Source organism: Glycine max, chromosome 20 (assembly GCF_000004515.6).
Source record: "Glycine max cultivar Williams 82 chromosome 20, Glycine_max_v4.0, whole genome shotgun sequence".
Classification (NCBI taxonomy): Eukaryota; Viridiplantae; Streptophyta; class Magnoliopsida; order Fabales; family Fabaceae; genus Glycine; species Glycine max.
The window spans coordinates 914,235-936,587 of NC_038256.2; the positions used below are offsets into that span (position 1 = coordinate 914,235).

The 22,353-nt window shown below is 28.9% G+C and overlaps 2 protein-coding genes and 1 pseudogene across 2 annotated transcripts; all 3 read right to left on the reverse strand.

Moving 5' to 3' along the window:
- Positions 1-4,042: 4,042 nt before the first annotated feature.
- LOC100810764 (protein SRG1) lies at positions 4,043-7,752 on the reverse strand. The gene is made up of 4 exons (XM_003556589.5): positions 7,469-7,752; positions 6,535-6,782; positions 5,566-5,890; positions 4,043-4,556 (listed from the first exon to the last, which is right to left on the reverse strand). The coding sequence occupies exons 1-4, from the start codon at positions 7,712-7,714 to the stop codon at positions 4,290-4,292; spliced, it is 1,086 nt and encodes a 361-aa protein (XP_003556637.1). The 5' UTR covers positions 7,715-7,752; the 3' UTR covers positions 4,043-4,289.
- A 2,537-nt stretch (positions 7,753-10,289) lies between these two features.
- Positions 10,290-15,342, reverse strand: LOC100811307 (protein SRG1-like; annotated as a pseudogene).
- Positions 15,343-17,391: 2,049 nt separating this feature from the next.
- On the reverse strand, positions 17,392-18,975 carry LOC100783868 (GEM-like protein 4). The gene is made up of 4 exons (XM_003555705.4): positions 18,584-18,975; positions 18,359-18,439; positions 17,969-18,243; positions 17,392-17,711 (listed from the first exon to the last, which is right to left on the reverse strand). The coding sequence occupies exons 1-4, from the start codon at positions 18,720-18,722 to the stop codon at positions 17,538-17,540; spliced, it is 669 nt and encodes a 222-aa protein (XP_003555753.1). The 5' UTR covers positions 18,723-18,975; the 3' UTR covers positions 17,392-17,537.
- Positions 18,976-22,353: the final 3,378 nt, after the last annotated feature.

Consider the following 22,353-nt stretch of genomic DNA (forward strand, 5'->3'; position numbering starts at 1 on the left):
ATGTGAAAGACTTTTGGTGATTTTTTCTCATTTTAGATTATTAGATTAATCTAATGGTCCAGATTTTTCACTTATTTTAAAAAATATTTCATTTTAATTATTTTTTTATATATTTTAAAATTATAAAAATATTATTGAAAGCATAAATTAATTGGTATAGAATTATTTCACTTTAACATTTAACCTGTAAATTATCTCAGGTATTGTTCAGATTGTCATTTGTAAAAAAAAAATGGCAGTGTAAAATTATTAAAAAAATTATAAATATTGAATTGTTGGAATGTTTTTACTTTGAAAGATGTTTCTGGCAATTTAAGAACTATCACCGATTAAAATGAAATGATTTTTTTACAAGTTAATCTATACGTTCAACAATATTTTCTATTGTTTAAAAGTATAAAAATAAATTAATAATTAAATTAAAAATATTTTTCAAAACAGTTGAAAAAATTTGGATCCCTAGATTAATCTAGGAAATTCATCAAATGTCAAAGTCACTAAATTTGTTCCCATGAATGTGTGGGATGTGCCAATTAATTGCATCATGCAATAACGGTTAATGGAGAAATGGTGAGGCCTGATTGGTTGAACGGATACTAGATACAAGAGAAATTAAAAAGTGAGGTTATTGTCATTGTTTGATAAAAAAAAAAATACTTATATAACGTTTAAGTGATGATATAATATTGATATATTAATATGATAAATAATGTGAGAGGATTATATGTATGTTAAGATGAAATTCACTGTTTAAATTTTTATTATTGTTATCTGATTAACACATTGAGAGTATCATATCAAGATATATGTTAAATTATCATATAATTCATCATATCAACACATCATTACTACTTAAATGTTATGAATATAAATTGATGATAAATTAACTATAGAACATAATTGTTAAATTTTAAAAAGAGTGGGACCAAATTTACAATAAAACTAAAATTGCACAATCATAAATTATAAACACCAAAAGTAAATTTAAAAAGAAAAAAATGTGAAACTTATATTTTTTTATTTTTTATTGAGATGTGTAAAAACCGTCAAGATAGACCCATATTAAAACTTGTGCCATTTTTTTTACAACCAATTTGTAGCTTGGAGAAGGACTTATATCTTTGTTTGTTTTGTTTTTGTCAAGAATTATGCTTTTAAAAATATTAAATACTTTGTGATGGCATTTAGCCGCCACAAATTATTTCTTGTTTTTTTAATTTACTTTAAAAGAAAAACAAGAAACAATTTGAAAAGTCCTTCTCCCAACCAAAATAGCGTTTAAGATAAAAGCAGGAATAAAATCAATAACCTTGAATTGACCGTCTAAAGAATGACCAAATTTGGAAAGAACATCAGCAACCTGGTTGCCTTCACGAAGGGTGTGGGACCAAACAGAATCACAATCAAACCTTTTAATTCTAAACTCTTCATTACTATGAACCAAAAGTTGCACAAGGATGAGAATCAAGACACCCATGCTTCAGGAGATTGATAGCAAGCTAAGAATCCGACTCCATAGTGAACCTCTTGAATCCTCTTTGTCAAGCAATAAGAACACCAATTAATACACACAACCCATGATTCTGCACTAACAACTGGACAAATACCAATATCAACTACACATGAAACCACAACAAATCCACAATGATCACGCAGAATGACTCCCACAAAAGCTGAACCAGATTGTGCCTGAATCGAGGCATTAGAATTCTGCTTATAGCAATCAACCAAAGGGGGACTCCAACAAATAAGCTTGTCATGATCAACCGAATTATGGGAGCAATTAAGGCGATATGCTATCCGAGATAGCAACAACTTGGTGCAAAATCTTTGAATAGAAATTCGACAAAGAAGAGGTCTTATTCTTGATGACAAATTAATTTGTATAAATTATCTAGAATAACACCAAAAATTAAGGGATTTGAATTTCTCAAAAGCCATGATCTGAAATCCAAATTAAGAGCATCCAAATGATTGTTAAGGGGAAACAATGAGACCATACATTTTTCCCAAGCTCACATAAATGAAAAACATGATCAATATTTTTAGGACTACCCAAACATAAAGGACAACTTGCATTATCAAGCATCCCCCTTATTCTCATAGCATTGGTAACAAGAGAATCTTTTGCCCCTTTCCAAAGAAAAAATCTAACTCTTTTTGGACCCTTCCACCTCCTTATAACTTTGAATAAAGGTTCACCTAGGAGATACGCTCAAAAATCAAACTGTTACAAGCTTTTGCAATAAAAAACAAACCATATGAAGTATCAACCCAAACAATTCTATCACCTACTCGAACAGGGTCTGCAGTTGGAATGGAACAAATAAACTCACAAGTGAGGCTAGGAAGATACCTTGTACATTAGCTGGAGATTCTAGGCACCAGAATTAGTAACAAAGTAACTAACTGATTCAGCTTCAAGGTCACTAAGAACAACACATGTCGATTTGTGCGCCAAAGGATCTTGAGAAGGAACCCAAAGTTGGTTCCAAAAGTTGACAGAATTCCCATCACCAATTCGCCACTCCAGGTTTGCAGTAACATTTTCCCAATTGTGACAAATTCCCCTCCAAGTATTTGACCCAGGCTGAAGGACATTAACATTAGGCACAATAGAATCACCACACTTATATTTTTTCCTAAGGATTTGCACCCATAAAGAATTTCTTTTGCCACACAAGGACCAACCTAATTTCACCATAAATGTAACATTGAAATCTCTGAAGTCCAAATAGGGAGCAACATTCCTACTCTATAGTCAAAATGGCAAAATCCAAGATGAGGTGAATTGGATCTTCAGAGTTTTTCAAGCCCATCAAATACTTTTTTTTAGAAGTTTGATTGGATTCTTATAGATTTATAGATTCAATTAATTTCACAACGAGATGTAGAAGAAAGATTAGCCGAATGTGATTTTCTAATGTAAAACTTATATGATCAATGCTTGAACAACTTCAATTATTCAATTTAAATGATCACAAATAATCAAGATCAAGAGAGAAAAGTAGAGAGAAGATGACACAATGATTTTTATATTGTTCGATCACCCTATGTGCTCTACATCCAATCCACAATCAACCTAGATTGAGAACATGAGTTGTAGCTACTCGTTAGTCGTTCATTGGATAGAAACCCACCCTTTACGTGCATGAGTACTCCTTTAGAAACTTTATGTAGGTATCTACAAATATTCATGGATAACTCTTATAAAAAAAAATTAACAAAATTATTTTTTGTGATCTTTCGACAAACATGTAGTGACAGGTGCATCAAATATCACCATATTTATAAATTAAAGAGTTGTAAAAAGTAATTACTTTAACATGTTTTTTAATTATTTTGCCAATTTTTCTAAAAGAAATAATTGAAAAGGTCCACAAAATTGCATCTTTTAAATAAAACTTTGCATATTCGTCCCTATCCCCTTTACAAATGGGTATAGAAAAAAAATCAAATTGAATTACTAGTCGGATACTCATTTAGATATCGGTTCTATTTGTGATGGATTTCACCCCGTGGGTATTCACGAATGCAGTTTTAATTTGGCCATATCCCTGGATATGGACTGGACATGGAGAACATTAGCCACCTATACAGCAAAGCTGAGATCATTCAAACATTCACCGGAGGGAGGTAGAACATGAAAATCAATTTCAATGCATTAGATAATGTATAACGCATTCAAGTCGGTTGTTGAAGACCCTAATGTCGGCTAACGTCGGGTTGAGCCAACCGATATGGAATAGGTGCTCAATGTAAAAGTTCATTAATTTTTTTTTTATGGAAAAATATTAGTTACTAATTGTTAACTTTTTGTTAGGAGGAGAATAAACATTTGACCTCTTTCTCTCTCCCTTCTACTTTTATCAAAATACAAAAACTATAAGGAAGGTCTGATAAAGAGAGAAGGGAAATAGGAGAACTCACAGGCTTGAATCCTCTGTTAACAAAAACTAATAATATTAACTCTGTTAACAAAAACTAATAATATTAACTTTAACATTTGTCAATAAAAAAAAACAATAAAGCTCAACGATTCTGACAGATTGGCCAAAATATCTTATATGGAATTTTTTTTTAGTGTATCATTAACAAAACCAATTCAATAAAGAAAAATATAATTAACAGATGATGACTCAATCAATGATCAGCATTCAAATATAGAAAAGGAGTAAAGGACCAATCCACTCATGAGACCATATTCTATTGAAATTACACACAAAGAATATCAAAACAGTTACGGCTTCCATAAACTATACAAATAACTTTCAATTATTCCCCACGAGCTAGCCTTTGATGTTCTCATTTCGGATCCTCAAGACATTATTTATGTATGATTTCCCACGATGCTGAGGTGAAAGGTATCCCTGGTAGAAGTCTGCTACCCCAATTGTTTTGAACAATGCAGGTCTTTCTGGAGTAACAACAGATGGTGTTGGACCTATGTTTGCACTCCATTCCGGGCCACTAAATGTAGCTATGGATAGCCTTTCTTTCTGTGAGTTTACCACTGCTCGATGCTCACTGCTCTTGTATATCCCATTTGTCACTACCTATTAAACCATATATATAGAAAAGGCATGATTATATCGAATTGTCAACTTAATTTCTCTAAATATATAATAATTCATAAAATTCACTAATGTAATAAAAAAATAGTTTATAATACACTAAAGAGAAATGACACGTAAAATTAAGTTGCATGATATTAAAGTGGCCACTTGAGTTCGTGGAAAACTTATGTTAACTACGGAGTTAATAAATGAATTGAAGAATAAGTTAGTGGAATAAAGTCGTTAACATATGCGTGGACCTACTAGAAGGTTAATTAGTTAAGAATGTACTATACCTAAGTTTTCTCCCTACTATACATATATAAATAATATTAAAACCCTTAATTAAATACATATATCAACTTAAGTCGACAACATTTTTATTGTGAGTGATTATAATTAATTAAGAAGGTTAATTAATTATATTAACCTAGGTTGGGGTTGAAATGAGAAGTCAAAGGCTGGACAGTTCGGAGGTGAATGGTCTCAATGCTTTTTCCTGCATAAAATACTATAGCTAGCTAGGTAGTCTCAAATTTTTAGAATTTATATTTTCCTTACCTCTTGATTATATATCATGTTATATATGCTTCCGGAGAGTACCTATGTAGCTCTTAAAGTGCAGGTTTCATTGGTTAATTGCACGAGAAGTAAAAAACTACACAAATATATCATGATATGGGAAAATAGCTAGGATATAGCCATATAGAATATACACCAATAATAATAAAAAGTTTAGGCATCTACTCACAAACCATTACATAGGAACTCACAAGATAAGATGGTATGATAGTTGAGAGGAGAGATATGATAATATATCAATATGAAAAGAAAAAGTTTGAATTTTTTCACTAATAAAACATATTAATTATTAATATAATATTTACTTAAAGATCATATTATACATGATTATAAATTAATTGACAATACAAAAACTTTTATACTGACAAATGACAATGCATACTTATTTAAATTTTATAATTTTTAATCATAAATTTGAATCACTTACCTCCAAAACATCTCCAAGACTAACGATGAAAGCATTAGGGAGGGGTTTCACAGGAACCCAAGTTCCATCTTTCTTTATTTGGAGGCCTTCCACTTCGTTGCCTTGGAGAAGGATGGTGAGGGCAGATGCATCAGTGTGAGCATTTAGGCCAAGGACATTTTCTGGTTGGGGACAAGGTGGATAGTAATTGATCCTTATTGCTTGGCCTGATTCCCCTAATGTATCTTTAATTTCATTTGGTTCTGTACCAAGGGCTTTTCCAATAAGAACATACATGTTGATGGCAAGGTCTCTCATCTCATTACAATAAACCTCTAAATTCTCCCTGCAAAACGTTAACTTATTAATGTCATCATGATTTTCAGATACTAGCTACACGGCAATGACAATCTTCTAATCATGTGTGCATTCGGTAACAGAGGCAAGAATAATTGTTCATTTCAAAGGAGCAATCATTACATGAAAAATTGAAACCATAGCACTGATATAAAATATAGAGAGAAAAAAAGTTGTAATTTTATTTGAATATATTTTAGCTTCAATGCAAATTCGAATTGAAGATAAAAATTGAGATTCACGCGAACTCTACCTCTTACTACTTTATTATAGTTGGCACTAGTTGAAAAAAAAGTGGAGATTAATTACATTTTGCACTTCCCACATTAATCAAAGTTTAGGGAGGGGGAGGGGTACTTAAAGTGATTAAATATAAAATTATGGGAAGTTATATTTAGGAATCTCTTGTTTCTCATACCACTTAATAAGAGATAGAAATGAGTCAAATCTTTTTTAATGAATTCTACAAGATGTTATTTTCACAATTAATTTATATTTTACATTTAAACCCCAAAATCCATCTAATTTTGACCTAAAAAGATATAAAGTTGAAATAACTAATTTCTTATAATGATCAATTACGTTTAGATTAATCGATTCTAAAGAAAGGAGAAAAATAGACTTAAAGAGCACCTGAAAGGTTGTGGTAAATTAGCAAATATGTGGGGCTTCCTTGAGTGAGATGGAAGAGTTAAAATGTAGAAGCCATCTACCCAATCTGAGGGCTCCTCTTTAGGTTTGTCAATCAGTTGACCAAATCCTTCCATATCTCCTGGTTTCTGCCAAAGTTTTTTCTTCTCTTCCATTGAAAGATTGAAGAGTTCTTGTGCACCTTTCTTTACATCTTCCACCAATTCAGAGCTAGTTGCATGATTTATCAGCTGTTATACAAAAACCATAATTTGATAGATTAGCGTCGTCATGTTCTCTCTTTTAATTTTGGTCAACTTTCATTTTAGACTCTTAAAAATGATTAATCATCTGTTATACAAAACCAATAATTTTGCGCAATTAGACTTAATCTGCTTGTGTTTTATTTTGATTGTGTTTAATATTCGATCGATTTCATGCCTTCGAATTTAAATACAAATTTATTAATGATAAAAATAAATTAAAACATAAAATACTAATACATGTGTTAACAGTTTTTCATATTTTAAAATTAAATCTTAAAAAATATTTTTATGGATTAAAAATTATAACAATAAGAATGACCAAATATTTATTATGTTTAATGTTAGTTTACATTTTGAGTTGTATTGATTAAGAAATTAAAACACACACACACACACACACACATATATATATATATATATATATATATATATATATATATATATATATATATAATTAATAAATAAGTAAAGAAAATATTATTTAATTAATGTAATTGTTTACAAGACATATATACAGTATTTTATATGAAAACGATTAATGGCTGCGTCAGAATAATATAAAAGTCATTTTCACTTTTTATGACAACTAAATTTACTGTTGTGGTTGGAAAAAAAAAACATGGCATCAAATAGAAATAGCAAAGCAAGTGAAGGTGTAGATATATACCAACCTGAAAGAAACCCCATTCTTTGCATGCAAGGTCCAGCTTCTCCAGTTCAGGACCCTTCACTTCCTCAGCCAACAACTTGTTTAGGTCAATGACAGGGAGCTGAGGCAAAGAGTCTTTGTTAGATAGAATTGGAGGGTCAATATCTGGACGAACATATCTCTCTGGAACTTTGGTTAGTGCCTCCTTTGCTAGTAATTCTTTCACAGAATAAGGAATAACAAGCTCTTCTGTTGTTTCTGGTTCCATAATGCTCTCTCAACTCTGTAAGACAAGAGAATGATGTGTAATGTATGTATATATGTATATGTTTGGACATTGATACTGAATAATGAATATTCTAAGACAGGTTGTGGATTTTGATTTATTTTATTCAAAGGACAGTTGAGGCTTCGCTATCCGATCCGTTGACCTCAAATTTAATAATTATAACAATAACAATGAAATTACGGATGGCAGATTAAAGGTTTCACAAAACAAAATTATTATTTGTGGATTTCATCGTAAATGGCTTAGCTGGGGGTGGCTTATTTTCAGGCGCAGCCACGGGTCTTTATGTGAAAGAAACGCATTTTCTTCCTTACACGTAATTTGTGCGTGATTCCAAGCACATGGGTTGGAATTTATGTGATAATATAGCTTGAAATATAATGGTTTTATTAAGTTGCAATCAATGCTTATAAAATCATTTTGCACGCAGCCATTAATTTGTGAAGTTAATTTATACAGTAGTAGTAGTATAGTTACTTTTGTTAAAATAAGATAATAATTAAATATTAATTAATATCCTTTAATATTCTATATAATAATATAGAGTTTGATTAGATACATGCAATAATAGTATATAATGCTTTTCTAAATTATTGTCGAATGTAAGCTATAACATATGGTTTTATATTTTTATAATAATAACTATTTAAAGTCATATTTGTTCCCTTCAAACAAAAAAAGTCATATTTATTATGAATAATCATATATTTAATTATCTTTTATGATATTTTCTTATTTTTATTTATCTATTTGTAACTTTTCAATTATCTTTTATATTCATAAATAATAGACCATTCCTATTGAATAGATTATATACAATTATTTTTATATATTCACCGGAATCTTTATCTTATCTTTTTTTTCGGGTTATATTTTATTTAACAATATTAAAAAGATGTTTAGATTAATGAAAGGATATAAGAAGAAAAATATATATTGAAATAGAACATAATCAAATAAAAAATCTATTCCGTTACTTATTGGGTATATTATGATGGAATAGAAGCAAAATTCTCATTCTGTTGCTGGAGTAATGAACATAGCCTAATAAATCATTATCATTGTTTATTCCTACTTGTACTTTACTCTTCTTTAAAAAAATATTAAATTATTTTTCGTGAACATCTTATAATTTTCGTCCATACTCTTCCTTGTCAGTATCTGTTTTCATTACTTTTATTGTTGCGAGCAATGACATCTTCCATTGGTTTAGTGGTCACTAGCATGGTTGTAATATATACATGGTAAACAGCGACACTAGGTTATCTTTTTTCCAGTCTTTATCATTTAAGCACACTCGGTTATTTTAGACGTAGATCTTTCAATTAACTTGGTTCATCGACAAAGGAGCAGGTTAGGCATGGTATGCTTGTGTATAAAATAACGTCTCATAATAATTGTTAATATTTAATTTTGAACTCGTTCCATAAAAATTATAAAACAAAGAAATTAATATTTAATCGTGAACTCATTCCATAAAAATTATAAAACAAAGAAGCCAATTTTGATATGCTTAAACCCAAGGCAAGTCCCTCACGCATGCATGACTGTAACGACCAAATTAAACTTTCCGGCATAAATTCAGGTATAAATTAATAATCATTTTACGCAGTGTCGGCCCAGAACCATGCCTAATAGGAACCTAAATTTTTTAAAAGATATTATATATAGTCATGTAGTGATTTTTTATTTTATTTTTATTAATGGATTGAAATTGTTTTTCTATTTTTATTCAAATTAAAATATGACATTTGATTAAATGGTATAGAATTAATCAAGATAATCTAACTCAGTTAGTTTATTAGAATGTGTAAATGTTATAAATTTGTTAATATTATATTTGATTTCTACTGACAAAAAATAAAAAAAAATAATTATTATCAATAAATTTTAGTTAATAAAGAAAGTAAAAAAAAAAAAAAAGAGTATTGTTATCAATATATTTCTAACAAAAAGTCTTCAGGGAAGAAGTTGAAACAGAGGTGAATATAACTCCCAAATTCCTATGTCTTTGGTTGTGGACAGCACGAAAATCCCTCATGTCTGGCATATAAACCATTGGAACCTAACAAGGAATCGGTATCTTAATCTTACATAATTTTTATCTTTTTTCTTTTTTTATTTCTTTCTCTTACAAAGTATTTGATGTGATCCGAATTCCGAACTTAAGAGTATCGAAATCCGAGCTCCAACATGGGGTATGATCTCTGGTGTGCATTGAATGAGTTGGTTTTTTCATCAAAATCCGAGCTCCAAAAACATGGATGTCAAAACATATTTAAATCTTTAATAAACATATTTCAACCTAGATGTGTCAACTATAAAGAATATTTCTTTATCCCTATGAATCATGTTTCTTGGAACTATCATACATATATTTAACAAGTAAAAAGGAACTATCATACATATATTTAATAAGTAAAAAATATTTCCCAGAATAAAAGACACAATCATAATAAGAAAAAAAATTCATTTCCATCCTCTTTCACGGGAAAATTTTAGCGAAAAACCCAATTAAAAAACGATTCTAAAAAATGTTAAATTACTGAGATTATTTTTTTAAATTATTCAACCAAATATAAAAATTCTTATTAAACAATCCTAAGGAGCATATATACCTTTCTCCTTGACTATTAAGATACAAGTAGTAACTAAGTTTTCTAATCACCGGTCTCCTATCACCATTCCATTAACAATTATTACACCCTTGATAATTTTGGATGAGCAACATTAAGCCATGTCTTTCACATGCCGAGCACTTCTTAATTTGTATCTACTTCAATCCAAATCTTGTGACAAATAACTACATACGCAGTATTTGAAACGAATTCATTACATTATTGTTTTGTGAGGGTTTTGTATTCTGTCATGTTTCCTTCACTGATGACAAGCAAATTCAATTCTAGCTAGGAGCTAGCTAGCCTTTGACATGCCCATTTTGGATCCTCAAAACATCATTTATATATGATTTTGGTTTCCCAAGATGCTGAGGTGAAAGGTATCCCTTATAAAAATCTTCCACGCCAATTGTTTTGAACAAAGCTGGTCTTTCTGGAGTAACAAGAATTGGTGCTGGACCTATGTTTCCACTCCATCCTGGGCCATAAAATGTAGCTATGGATAATCTCTCTTTCTGTGAGTTTACCACTGCCCTGTGCATAGTGCTCCTATATATTCCATTTGTCATTACCTATGCAAACCATATATTAAGATTCAAAAGTGTAACGACATTATCAAATAATTAATCCTGTGGTATAAGGAAAATATAGTCTTAATTATGATATAAATCCTTTAGATATAATTTTTTAATTTTATATTGATTTAAAGAGAGACTAAATGATATTTTAAAATCCCTAAGAGGCATTGTAAAATCTTTTTTTGTGATATATTAATTTTAAATTCAAGACGCAAATGTGTACAAGTATAATTGTCAGTAATACTATTAATCTTTTTCTGTTATAAGCAAAGGTAATTTATTGATTAAATGTAGCCTAACTTAGCTCATAATGTGCCAAAAGTTTTACATAAAAAAGATACATATGAGATAAATAATCAATTTTGGTGCACCTCAAAATATATCCAAGTTAACTTTTTTTGCTTGGTGAATATATCCCAATTAATAACCAATCCCCTTTAAACCTCTATATACAAAATAAAAACATAATGCTAGCTTCCCTAATACATATTTTGATAACAATAACAAAGTCACAAATTAATGATCTAATACACCATACCAAATGTGACCAAGATCTAAAAAGTGTCATTAATGCAATCTTAACTAAATTTTAATTATTTACCTCCAAAACATCTCCGAGACTAACGATGAAAGCATTTGGGAGGGGTTTAACAGGAATCCAAGTTCCATCTTTTTTAACTTGGAGGCCTTCCACTTCATTGCCCTGGAGAAGGATGGTGAGGGCAGATCCATCAGTGTGAGCATTTAGGCCAAGGACATTTTCTGGTTGGGGACAAGGTGGATAGTAATTGAACCTTATTGATTGGCCTCCTTCACCTAATGACTCTTTAATATCCTTTAGCTCTATACCAAGAGCTTTCCCTATAAGAACAAAAATGTTGATGGCAAGGTCTCTCATCTTTATACAATAATCCTCTAAATTTTCCCTGTAGCGGTCAACATTAATTAACTTATTATCAATGTGATTTTCAGATGCTAGCTAGACAGCAATAATCACTACAACAATTTTATGAAATTGCAACACTAATATTGTTACTTCTGACTTCATATGTGCGCATTAGATGACAGAGGCAAGAATTTGTCATTAAAGAATTCACAGTTAACGATTCTGTGAGAACCTTACTTCTCTCACCTCTCAACGCAATCAATTCGAATTGAAGATAATAGCTAGTAAACTAAGCTTAAACTATATTGCTGACATCGACATTTTTTTTTCTTTTCCTTGGAGACAATTATGTGTTGAAATGAGTTAGACCAAATTACATTAAAACTCCAACCTTAATTTTTTTCTTGATCCAATTATAATCATTTTTTAAGACTTTGCCTATTTTTTCTATTTTAGGAAAGCTTTACCTGATTTAAAAGCCTATTTGAAGGCATAATTTGTAATAAGCTTTTCAAGAACCACTTCAAATTAATAGAGTAATAGATTCAAACTTTTAATTAATAGATATATGTATTTCAATAAATTATCGAAATATTAAAACATCCATCTTGTTGCCGACCTTTTTATTTAATTTCTTTCAATATTTTTAATTTTCAATAGCACACTTTGTTTCTCATAAATGACAATGATAGCAATTAACTAAGAGATGGTATTGAATTAGAATTTTAAAAGATTATTTTGACATAAAAATCTTATGAATTTTAAAAGATTTTGTAAGAATGTAATGACTTTTAAAAAAATTTAAAAGATTTTTATGTTTAGATTTTAAAATTCAGATTTTAATGGATTTAGAAAATATAAATTCATAAGATTTGGATGGATATTATGAATTTTTAAGATTTTACAAAATTTTGTAAATTTTTAAAAAAACATTTAAAGTTATTGATAAAAAAATCCATGAATGTTGTCTTTCTAACATTTTAAATAAAATTTTCTTATATAAAGAACTTTAAACCTGTTACATAACAAATCTATCTTGCCTAACATATTTACAAGCACAATATATTCATTTCTCTTCAATCATCAATCATATTAATATTATAAAAATTATATGCCACAATGTCTATGATAGAATATATAATTGTATTCATTCCCACAATAGTGATTCCACCAAACAAAAAACATGCAATTATTTGAAACCTCATTTATATGTTTATCCAGTTATATATGAGTCAACTTCCCACCTTTATTAAAGCTATATATTTCTTATATTCGTACATATTCATGTGTACATTTATATGCATTAACACGTAGTCAAAATGTTCCCAAATTTAAAGAATTGAAAAAATCTCTCCTATCACACATAACAGGAAATGTTGAATAAAAAATAAAAAGCATGTCAATTTACAGGAAAAGAAAAGAAAAAAAGTTTCATAAAATCTCAAGAGTTAACATGAATTTGTTTAATATGTATTTTTTATTATTTTAAAAGGTCTTATGAAATCTATTAAAATTCATTTTAAGAAAGAATTTGTGGAAATTTATTTATTTTTGAATATCAAAAGACTTTTTTAAGTTGTAAAAAAATCTTAATTAAATATTATAAGACTTTATTGAATTTCTTAAAAAATCTTAATAGTCTTGATTTAATATCAAAAGACTTATTTTTATTATTTAAAAATCTTATTAAACACCTAAATACTTTTTTATAATTTTTTTTCTTTTAAAATCTTTTGAAATCGTAGTTGAATATACCCTACAATAACAATTAACTATTTTATCATTAGAATCATTAATAATTAATTTATTCATTAAAAGAATATATAAAAGGACAAAAAGAATGAAATAGCACCTGAATGGCAGTGGTATATTAGGGAATAGGTGGGGATTCCTTAAATGGGATGGAAGTGTGAAAATGTAAAACAAATCTACCCAATCAGATGGCCCCTCTTTATAACCAAACATTTGACCAAACCCCTCCGTCCTCCTGGTTTCTGCCAAAGCTTTTTCTTCTCTTCTATTGAAAGGTTTAAGAGTTCTTGGGCACCTTTCTTTATATCTTCCACCAATTTGATGCCAACTCCGTGATTAACAAGCTGTCATATACATTCGTGACCACAATTTCTTAGAGTTGCATTACTTTCTTTAGATCTCTTTAACATTATTACAAATTACTCAGCTGTGAAATATTTTGAATATTGCTAGCCATTATAAACATATAATTAAATTTTAATCTCTTCCATTCATTTTTTTAATTATAATCTAAGGACTAAAATTGATAGTTCTTATTTCTGATTCTCATTTGAAACATCACATATCCTTCCTTTAACTGGTAATTTTTTTCTTTAAAACCAACGAACCAGTGAAATATAATGAATATATAATATTTTATTTTAAGAAAAAACTAATAGTCTTTACAAGGAAAAAACAGAAATAAAAGAATAAAAAGAGATAAAAGAGAGTTATTACACATTATTAAAACCGCGCACACACAACTCATGTCCCATGAAACTGGGTTCAGTTAAGGTGCATGAATATCAATTCACGTAAATAAACTTTTCTTGAATTTGTGTAATCGATAAAACATTGATTTATAAATATTCTATTATGTTTTGTTGATAGAATAATGATCAATTGAGCATTGCTATTTCGTACGAAACTTTTCTTAGACAAATTGCACAAATAAACAGGTGTCAATAGCACGTACACGATTACAGTTAACAGAATACAAAATATAATTTTAAAAAAATAACACCAATCTAATACATTCGTATATCTATTTACGAAATCAGTTTCATACCAACAAGCATTTTCCTTATCAATTATAATTAAGAAATTACAAAAAATAATTTATTTAGATTGAATAGATAATAAAAAAGAAAAAAGATTTATTTAATTTAAGCAACCAGTTGAAAAATATGTATTATAATATGAAAATATTTAAGATGCTTTTTTTTTTTTTTTTACTGCATCTAAGATACTAGTTAAGGAATGAAAAATAATAACATTTCATTATTACATCTCATAATTTCTAATGTATTGTCAACCTTATTTTTAATAAAATCTTTTTATGTAATTAATTCTGTGGGTGGATCAAAACAATGGGCAAGAAAACACGTACATAGAAATGAAAAAGGAGGTGAGAAAAGATGTAGATGCTAACCTGAAAAAAGCCCCATTCCTTGCAAGCAAAGTCTAGCTTTTCCAGTTCCGTAACATCTTCAGACAATAACTTGTTTAGGTCGATGATAGGGAGCTGTGGCAAAGTGTCTTTATGAAATAAAATTGGGGGTTCAATATTTGGATGAACGTATCGCTCAGGAACTTTGATTAGTGCTTCCTTTGCTAGTTCTTTCACAGAATCAACAAGAAGAGAGGATCCAAGCTTTGCTGTTTCTGGCTCCATTATCACAAACTCCGAGCTAGTTTCAGATGGGTGTTCTCTACTTCTTTTTATCTCAACATTTTTAAGACATGATAAGAATATTGATGTCAAATATGTTGTATATGGAAACAGATAATTATTTTCCAAGACATGTGTCCGATAGTTGAGGCTTTTGGCCAACCGTTGACCATACGAATGAATATAAAACAAATAATAATGAAATCATTGGTCGCGAAATATAGGCATGAGAAAACAAAACATTACTATTAGCTCCTTTGCACATGGCTTTGCCGGGGTGGCTTGTTTTCCGGAGCAACCACGGATAATACATGTGGCATGCATTTTCTTCCTTACACGTCAGTTGTTGTTCCAAGCACATGGGTGTCATGCTTTAAAATTCATGTGATGGCCCATTGAAATATATATAGTGGTTTTATGAAGTAGCTGAAACATTATTGCTGTAATTGTCCCTCGCATATTATTGTAGGCAAATAGGATATGACGACGTATATTGTTGATAATTTGATAATATTCATTCAAAGGCATGGCGACCTTATCTTATGTAGTTAATTTTATACATGCATAACTATATATGGTGATCATGTGGGACGCGTGAAATTGATAGGGAAATTGTAAGTGGACAATCGTCATTAGTTAATAAATATGAAATTTACATGGACCGCGTTTCGATTTTGCAATTATCACGATTCAGTAGAAATAAAACAGTTGAGAAAATGTTGAAAATTAATTTGGAAAATATTTAGAAAAATTAAATTAATGATAAACATAAAAATAAACTAAAGAATATAAGACAATATTTGATTGAAATTTAATTTCAGATTTTGAAACATTCTGTGATTGGGAATTCACATCAAAACTCTTGTTCAACAACTAATATAACAGGGTTTTTTCTAATTCTTTTTGAATGGCGAGTTAATCTAATGTAATCTCCATTTTCTTTCAACAAATAAAAATATGCTTAATTGAATTAATTCTAACTATGGTATGTTTAATTAAATCCTTTGCATTCCTTACTAATTTGTTTTATCTATCTATAATTAATCCTATTGTCGTGAATTAAAATATAAGCTTTCTCTAAAATTCTTTACATGACCGTTGATAAGAAGGGTTTACCTAAGATAATGGAGATTTTGGATGTCTCCTCCATTATTTCTAACACCACAAAATCACATGGAATAAAACAACCCCTCATCTTAACTGGAACAGCCTCCACAATTCTCACAGGATGTTTGACGGGTCGATCCGTCTTTTGCAATGACATATGGTAGGTTGCTGCTCATCAATAGCAAGCTTTTTGAAAACAACTAAATAGGGACATTAGACTAACACTAGCCCCCAAATCAAACAAGGATTTTTCAAACATCGTGTATCCAATAACACATGGCACAAAAAACTAACTGGGTCCTTAAACTTAGGAGGTAATTAAACTACTTTGAGCAAGGGTCATGGTTTCAGGCTCAATAGCTAGTCTTCCTCCTATTAACCAAATTATCCTTGAGAAACTTAGCATAACTAGGCATTTGTTCTAAAGCTTCTACAAAAGGAATATCCATGATAATTGTGTTGAGTTTGGTTGCTAGCTACTCTTCATTTGAAGGTAGAGAAATAGTCTATATTGTCTAAAACAGTAGTACAAGAAGTTTTAGTGATGTGTATAAGCAAGGCTGTAAGCAAGTTACTTTTTACCATATAGTTTTTGTTAGAATTTTCTGACGATGACTTCATTATGTTGTTATTGTATGTCAATGACATGCTTATTGTCAGAGATAATGCTTATAGGATTGACGATGTAATATTATATTGTAAATTTAATTTGTAAATCTATCCTTGAAATTTTACAAACTGGAGCATGCAATATTATATTATATTATATTGTAAACCTATCCTTGAAATTTTACACACTTGATCATGCAATATTTTATTGTAAATTTTTTACGACCTAATCTGTTACGTCATTGGGTTGATGTATGTAATAATAGCTCAAACATGATAGGCTGGCAAACTGAGAGAATTGTTTAAAATCTATAGTATTAATCTAGCGTGGCAAATTAATCTATAATATTACCAGCTTAAGTTAATCTAGCGTGACAAATTGTTTAAAATTGAAATTCGGGATTGTGAAACTTCCGAAAAATGTATAGAATCTACTTGTGGAGACAAGTGAAGAATTGAAGAAACAATTTGCTTTCTTTTTGCCAACAAGATTATGTACAACGTATGTTTGTGCCTGTGCTAGGCCTTTTGTGGCTTCACACAATAATTACTATACTAATGAAGAAATCATGAGAATGAGTAAAGTAAACTACTCCTTTCTCTACGCTTGAGAAATAACCTGCTTCAGGTATTTGAAAGCTTTCTGATAATTTAAGAAACCCATAAACCAGAAGTCAAAGTCATCCACTGTAACTATTTCTATGTACTTTGGCGAAGGCTTCTTCACGTGTTGACTTTGGTTAATGCTCCTTATCTTTTCAAGTGGGATCACAACCTGCAATGACAGTTTTTAAATTTTATGTTAGAAAACAAGAGACACATATACAGAGGTTTTGTGTAAATTAAAATTAGCATATGGATCTTGCACGGGTTAAGAAATTAAAAAAAAAAAGTTTTTAATGTGAAAATCATTGAAGAGTAAAAGAAAACATAATTTTATGCTTTTTAATAAAAAAGACTTTTTACTTAGTTTCTTAAGTAGTGTCTATATAGAATACTGGCTAACATTTGTGTTAGATATATGTGTATTACCTTGTAATGGATTCTGATCAAATGACCCTTAGAAGAATAGGCCTTGATTGATCTCTCACTGCAAAAGGCAACTTTATCGGTGGATATGAATAGGAGGCCTGCTAGAGGACCAGATGTGGTTGATAGGTAGCACTGAGATGCTTTTAGTAACTTCTCTCCATCTTTTACACTGAATAGTTGCATGAAAACTTTTTTCACTCCTCCAACTTGAAGAATTCTAGCTCCTAGGCTTAATTTTCCTTTCACTGTATCAGTTATTTTTTGCCCAAGTTTTACTGCATGTCACCAAAATCATTTATCAGTCAATTACAACTTTATTGTGTGACTAATTATGATTTATAAGTTTAAATTATTTTATCTCTAAATGTGATTAGAAGTGTGTTTATATACCATGTTCCTTGAGTCCAGTTGCAAAGATGTTAGTCTTTCTTCCAAGCTTGTTCATCCTGGTAAGAACTGAATTTACTCCACCTGAAAAAATTAAGACATTTATTCAGTGTTGTTAATATTACCATACCTTTATTGAACACCTGATGAATAATTGTCTTTTCTCTCATTTTCTAATTAAGCAATTGATCAAATTAATTAATAACTTTCAAATAAAATTAATCTTACCTTGCTTTGAGCTTGTGGTAGATGTGATATATTGGGTGGCAGGATCTGGCAGGTACCTCTTTGATGATTTCTCACCCAAATATGCTGCTGAGGTGAATGGAAATCCAATTAGAAGCTCTTGAAGAAAGGATGCCATCATATCTAAACTTTCAAGTAAATTTCTTCTTCTTTATGTGATCTTCAATTAGATATATGCAAGATGCGCTCTTAATTTGGATGATGAAGCCTTATGATCAAAAGAGGTATATATAGCAATGAAGACATAGAAGATGAATCTTGACTTTTGTTTTAGCTGAGTCATCAGCTTGCCATTATGAAAAATAAAGGAAAATGGTTATTCTGTGGTTGAAGAAAAGTTTTCTGCTTGCTTTTATCAGAACAAATTATGTTTGTAAAAGGGTCCTCATCAAAATTAACAAAAAGAAAGATCATCCCAAAATGTTGGATATAATGTGTATAATTAAGGTAACTTCTTAGTGTGCAAGGCTTCATGATGTTGATATATATTATTGATTATGAAAATGAAAATAAATGCTACAACAGTTAGAATATATTGGGGTTGCAGTTGGTTCAACTAATTAGTCGGTTCCTTTTAGGGCAATCATCCTTTATTCAAAATTATAAGGAAATCTTTCCAAAAGCTATTTGCAATTAAAAATATATAAAGGCAATCTTTTGGGGATCGAATAGCATACTCTCTCGCAATATGTTTTGAGGGAACATATCTTCGTTAGTTTGAATATTTATGACATATACCTGACAAAATACGATGTATCACCTCCTTTTCTTGTATAGACTTCTTATTTGTGCGTGTCAACGAACTTTTTGAGTTGGCAAGTTAGCTTTCTGATGGACTAATATGCGATCTTTTTTTATGGTTGAATATATGCGATCTCTTGCAATAATAAGATATGAAATCTAGAGAAAAATAATAATAAAAGAAAATAAAAACACTCCACGAGTGTATGCATGCACCTTTATCAGGTAGAAGAGAGATAAGAAAATGGGAGAAAATAATACTCTTGTCATTTTAAAATTATAGATGTTTTAGTATTTTTTTTTATTCCAAAACTGTTGGTGTTTTACAAATTTTAAGTCCCATTATTATTTTTTAAATATACTCCTATTTAAAATAATTATATATATTTATCTTTACAAGGAACACTACACTTACCGTATGTAAGAAAAACATTTCAACAAAACAATAAACTACGTACATTGTACATCTTATATAAAATAAGTGAGTTTTAAACAAAATACATTAATATTTATTAAATGTCACTTAATTAATTGATGTGGATGAAGGTTAAACATATGTTAATTCCTTGAAAAAAAGAAAAGGTTAAACATATATGTATTTTTGGAACGGATGGAGTATATGGTATGTAATATGATGAAAAAGAAATAGAGAAATACATAGATATAAAGTAAATATAAAAATTAGAGTGTATATAAAAAAGTTAAAAATAAAATGGTCATCTTGCAAATAACTTTTTATACGTCAGACACATTTGCTTGGCATCCAGATATAGTTTATGGAATGACATCTATTTAATGTTTAATTTGCATAAAGATAAGATCAGAGTTTTTTCCAAGTTGGTTTCATTTTTCACTTATATTGGTCCCAGTAGAAATTAACATCAGCAGCCATCCGTGAAAAAGTAGTGTTCTTAATTTGATGATGAATGGAAATAAAACACCGCAAACTAAGCACGTTGTTGAAAGGTCAAGTGTTTCTGATTTCTTCTCAGCATATATACATGGTAATTTGGCAATGCCCGAGCCAGCTAAGGAAACATACACATGTTATTAGGTTGGCTATGAGAACATCATGTGGAGGGGAGTGAGGTGAGACACAACTTCTTCTGACAAAAAGGGAATGCCACATCGTTCCCACATCATCCTTATGCCCCACATGAAAACCGCGTTTTTTATTTTATTTTAATTTGAAATGAGACCCTAGATTTCTAAAGAAGATACTAGAAGGAAGGCTTTTAGAAAACAATTAGAAATTAAAACAAAAGATTAATACTACACTATTAAAATTTTAAAAGTTTCTATGCATCTATCCAAGTTTTTTATATTCACCAAAAGAAAAATCCATTTTTTTTTATAAGCTAAAACAAACCAAGCTATTGAAATAAATATCTAATCTAAAGCGTAATATGTGATAAATGTTAGTGTTGTAAATAAATATGTATAGTTAAGATTTAATTCATCATGTTATTAATTTTAATAAAGAATTGTTCTTTATTTTATTATCATATTTATTATTTTATTAAATTTTTAATTTCATAAGTTCTTAATTAAAATTAGATATTTGTTATCATGATAGAAATTATGATAATGAAAAATAAGTCATTTACAATTTTAATCTAAATTGTTCTTAATCGTAGAATTATTGTGAATAAGACATCAATAATTTCGATAGATTAATATATATATATATATATATATATATATATATATATATATATATATATATATATATATATATATATATATATATATATATATATGGATGTCATCATTGAACTGACTTAATTAAAAAAATTTAATAGTTAATATTACATTGATATGTCAATAGTCAAGAAGAAATATAATAGCTTCAGTTGACCTGAAATTACATAAAAATTAACAAATTATTTTTTATATTTTAATTTCAGACAGCTAATGTCTTAGAGTACTAGTTGAATGAATATCGAATATGATGATAAATACTTGTAGAATTAATGATTAATCAAGAAGGAATGAAGAAAAAAGTTTCTTAAGTCATTTGTTGATTAAAAGTGTTAGCTTATTGGAGTTTGACAATAATACTATATTTTAGAGTTAACCTTGAGGTTTAACTTATTGGAGTTTGACAATAATACTATACTTGAGTTATAAACGATTGAAGGAAATATTATATTATTTTTCTATTGGTTCTTGAAGGTATTCATGTTATTTGGATGTTGAGAAGTATTGTTACATGCCTACCTTGATTAGTAAAATAATTATGATTAGTTTATTATCGATTTAGTATCAAACCTACATGGTCACACAATGTTTTAATCTTTGCAAAAGAAAATAATTTATTTAATAATTAAATTAGAGAATTTAATTTAATTAAATAAATATTTTAGTGAAATATTATTATATAATTATTATATTGAACCAAGAATATAATTAATATAAAAAAGGGAATATTATTTTATAAATGTGAAAGTTATTCATAAATTAAGAATAATATTCTATTGCTACATATTAGGATCAGATCATCTGATTAATTATCATAATTAGTCATATGATTGATTGTGAATTATTTTTGTTTTATATTAGAAAGTTTATTAAAATAAAAGATATGGGATGATTTTTATTTTTTTTATAAAAATAAAGAGATATAAAATTATTTTAAATAAAATCTTTTCTTTTTTCTTTGAAAAACAACCGAAATTCATATTTATAAATAGAAACATCCATTTGAGACATAAGACACAAACTAAAAAATTTAAACTAATTTTAGATTGGAAAAGAAGACTTAAGATTTTCTCTTTAGAATTTCATTCATCAAAGAGTTGATGGTAGAGATTGATTTTGATATGACACTATTAAAAAAAAACTTTGTTACTCTAAGAACGCCAATCCGAATATACAAACATGTTTTTCTGTATTTATTATTGTTATATATTTTTTAAATATAAAATAGATTAAAATTTTTCGCTATAAATATTAAAAACACTTTTATATAACTATAGAGATACATAAACATATCCACAAGAAAATGCAAG

Bases quoted from the DNA above. Each gene is read 5' to 3' on its own strand.
- LOC100810764 (XM_003556589.5), bottom strand. From the start codon at position 7,714: ATGGAACCAGAAACAACAGAAGAGCTTGTTATTCCTTATTCTGTGAAA. The intron at 6,783-7,468 runs GTTGGTATATAT...TTTGTATAACAG, and splicing joins AAGAATGGGGTTTCTTTCAG to CTGATAAATCATGCAACTAG. The intron at 5,891-6,534 runs GTGCTCTTTAAG...AACGTTTTGCAG, and splicing joins AATTTACCACAACCTTTCAG to GGAGAATTTAGAGGTTTATT.
- LOC100783868 (XM_003555705.4), bottom strand. From the start codon at position 18,722: ATGATGGCATCCTTTCTTCAAGAGCTTCTAATTGGATTTCCATTCACC. The intron at 18,440-18,583 runs GTAAGATTAATT...TAATTTTTTCAG, and splicing joins TACCACAAGCTCAAAGCAAG to GTGGAGTAAATTCAGTTCTT. The intron at 18,244-18,358 runs GTATATAAACAC...GGTGACATGCAG, and splicing joins AACTGGACTCAAGGAACATG to TAAAACTTGGGCAAAAAATA.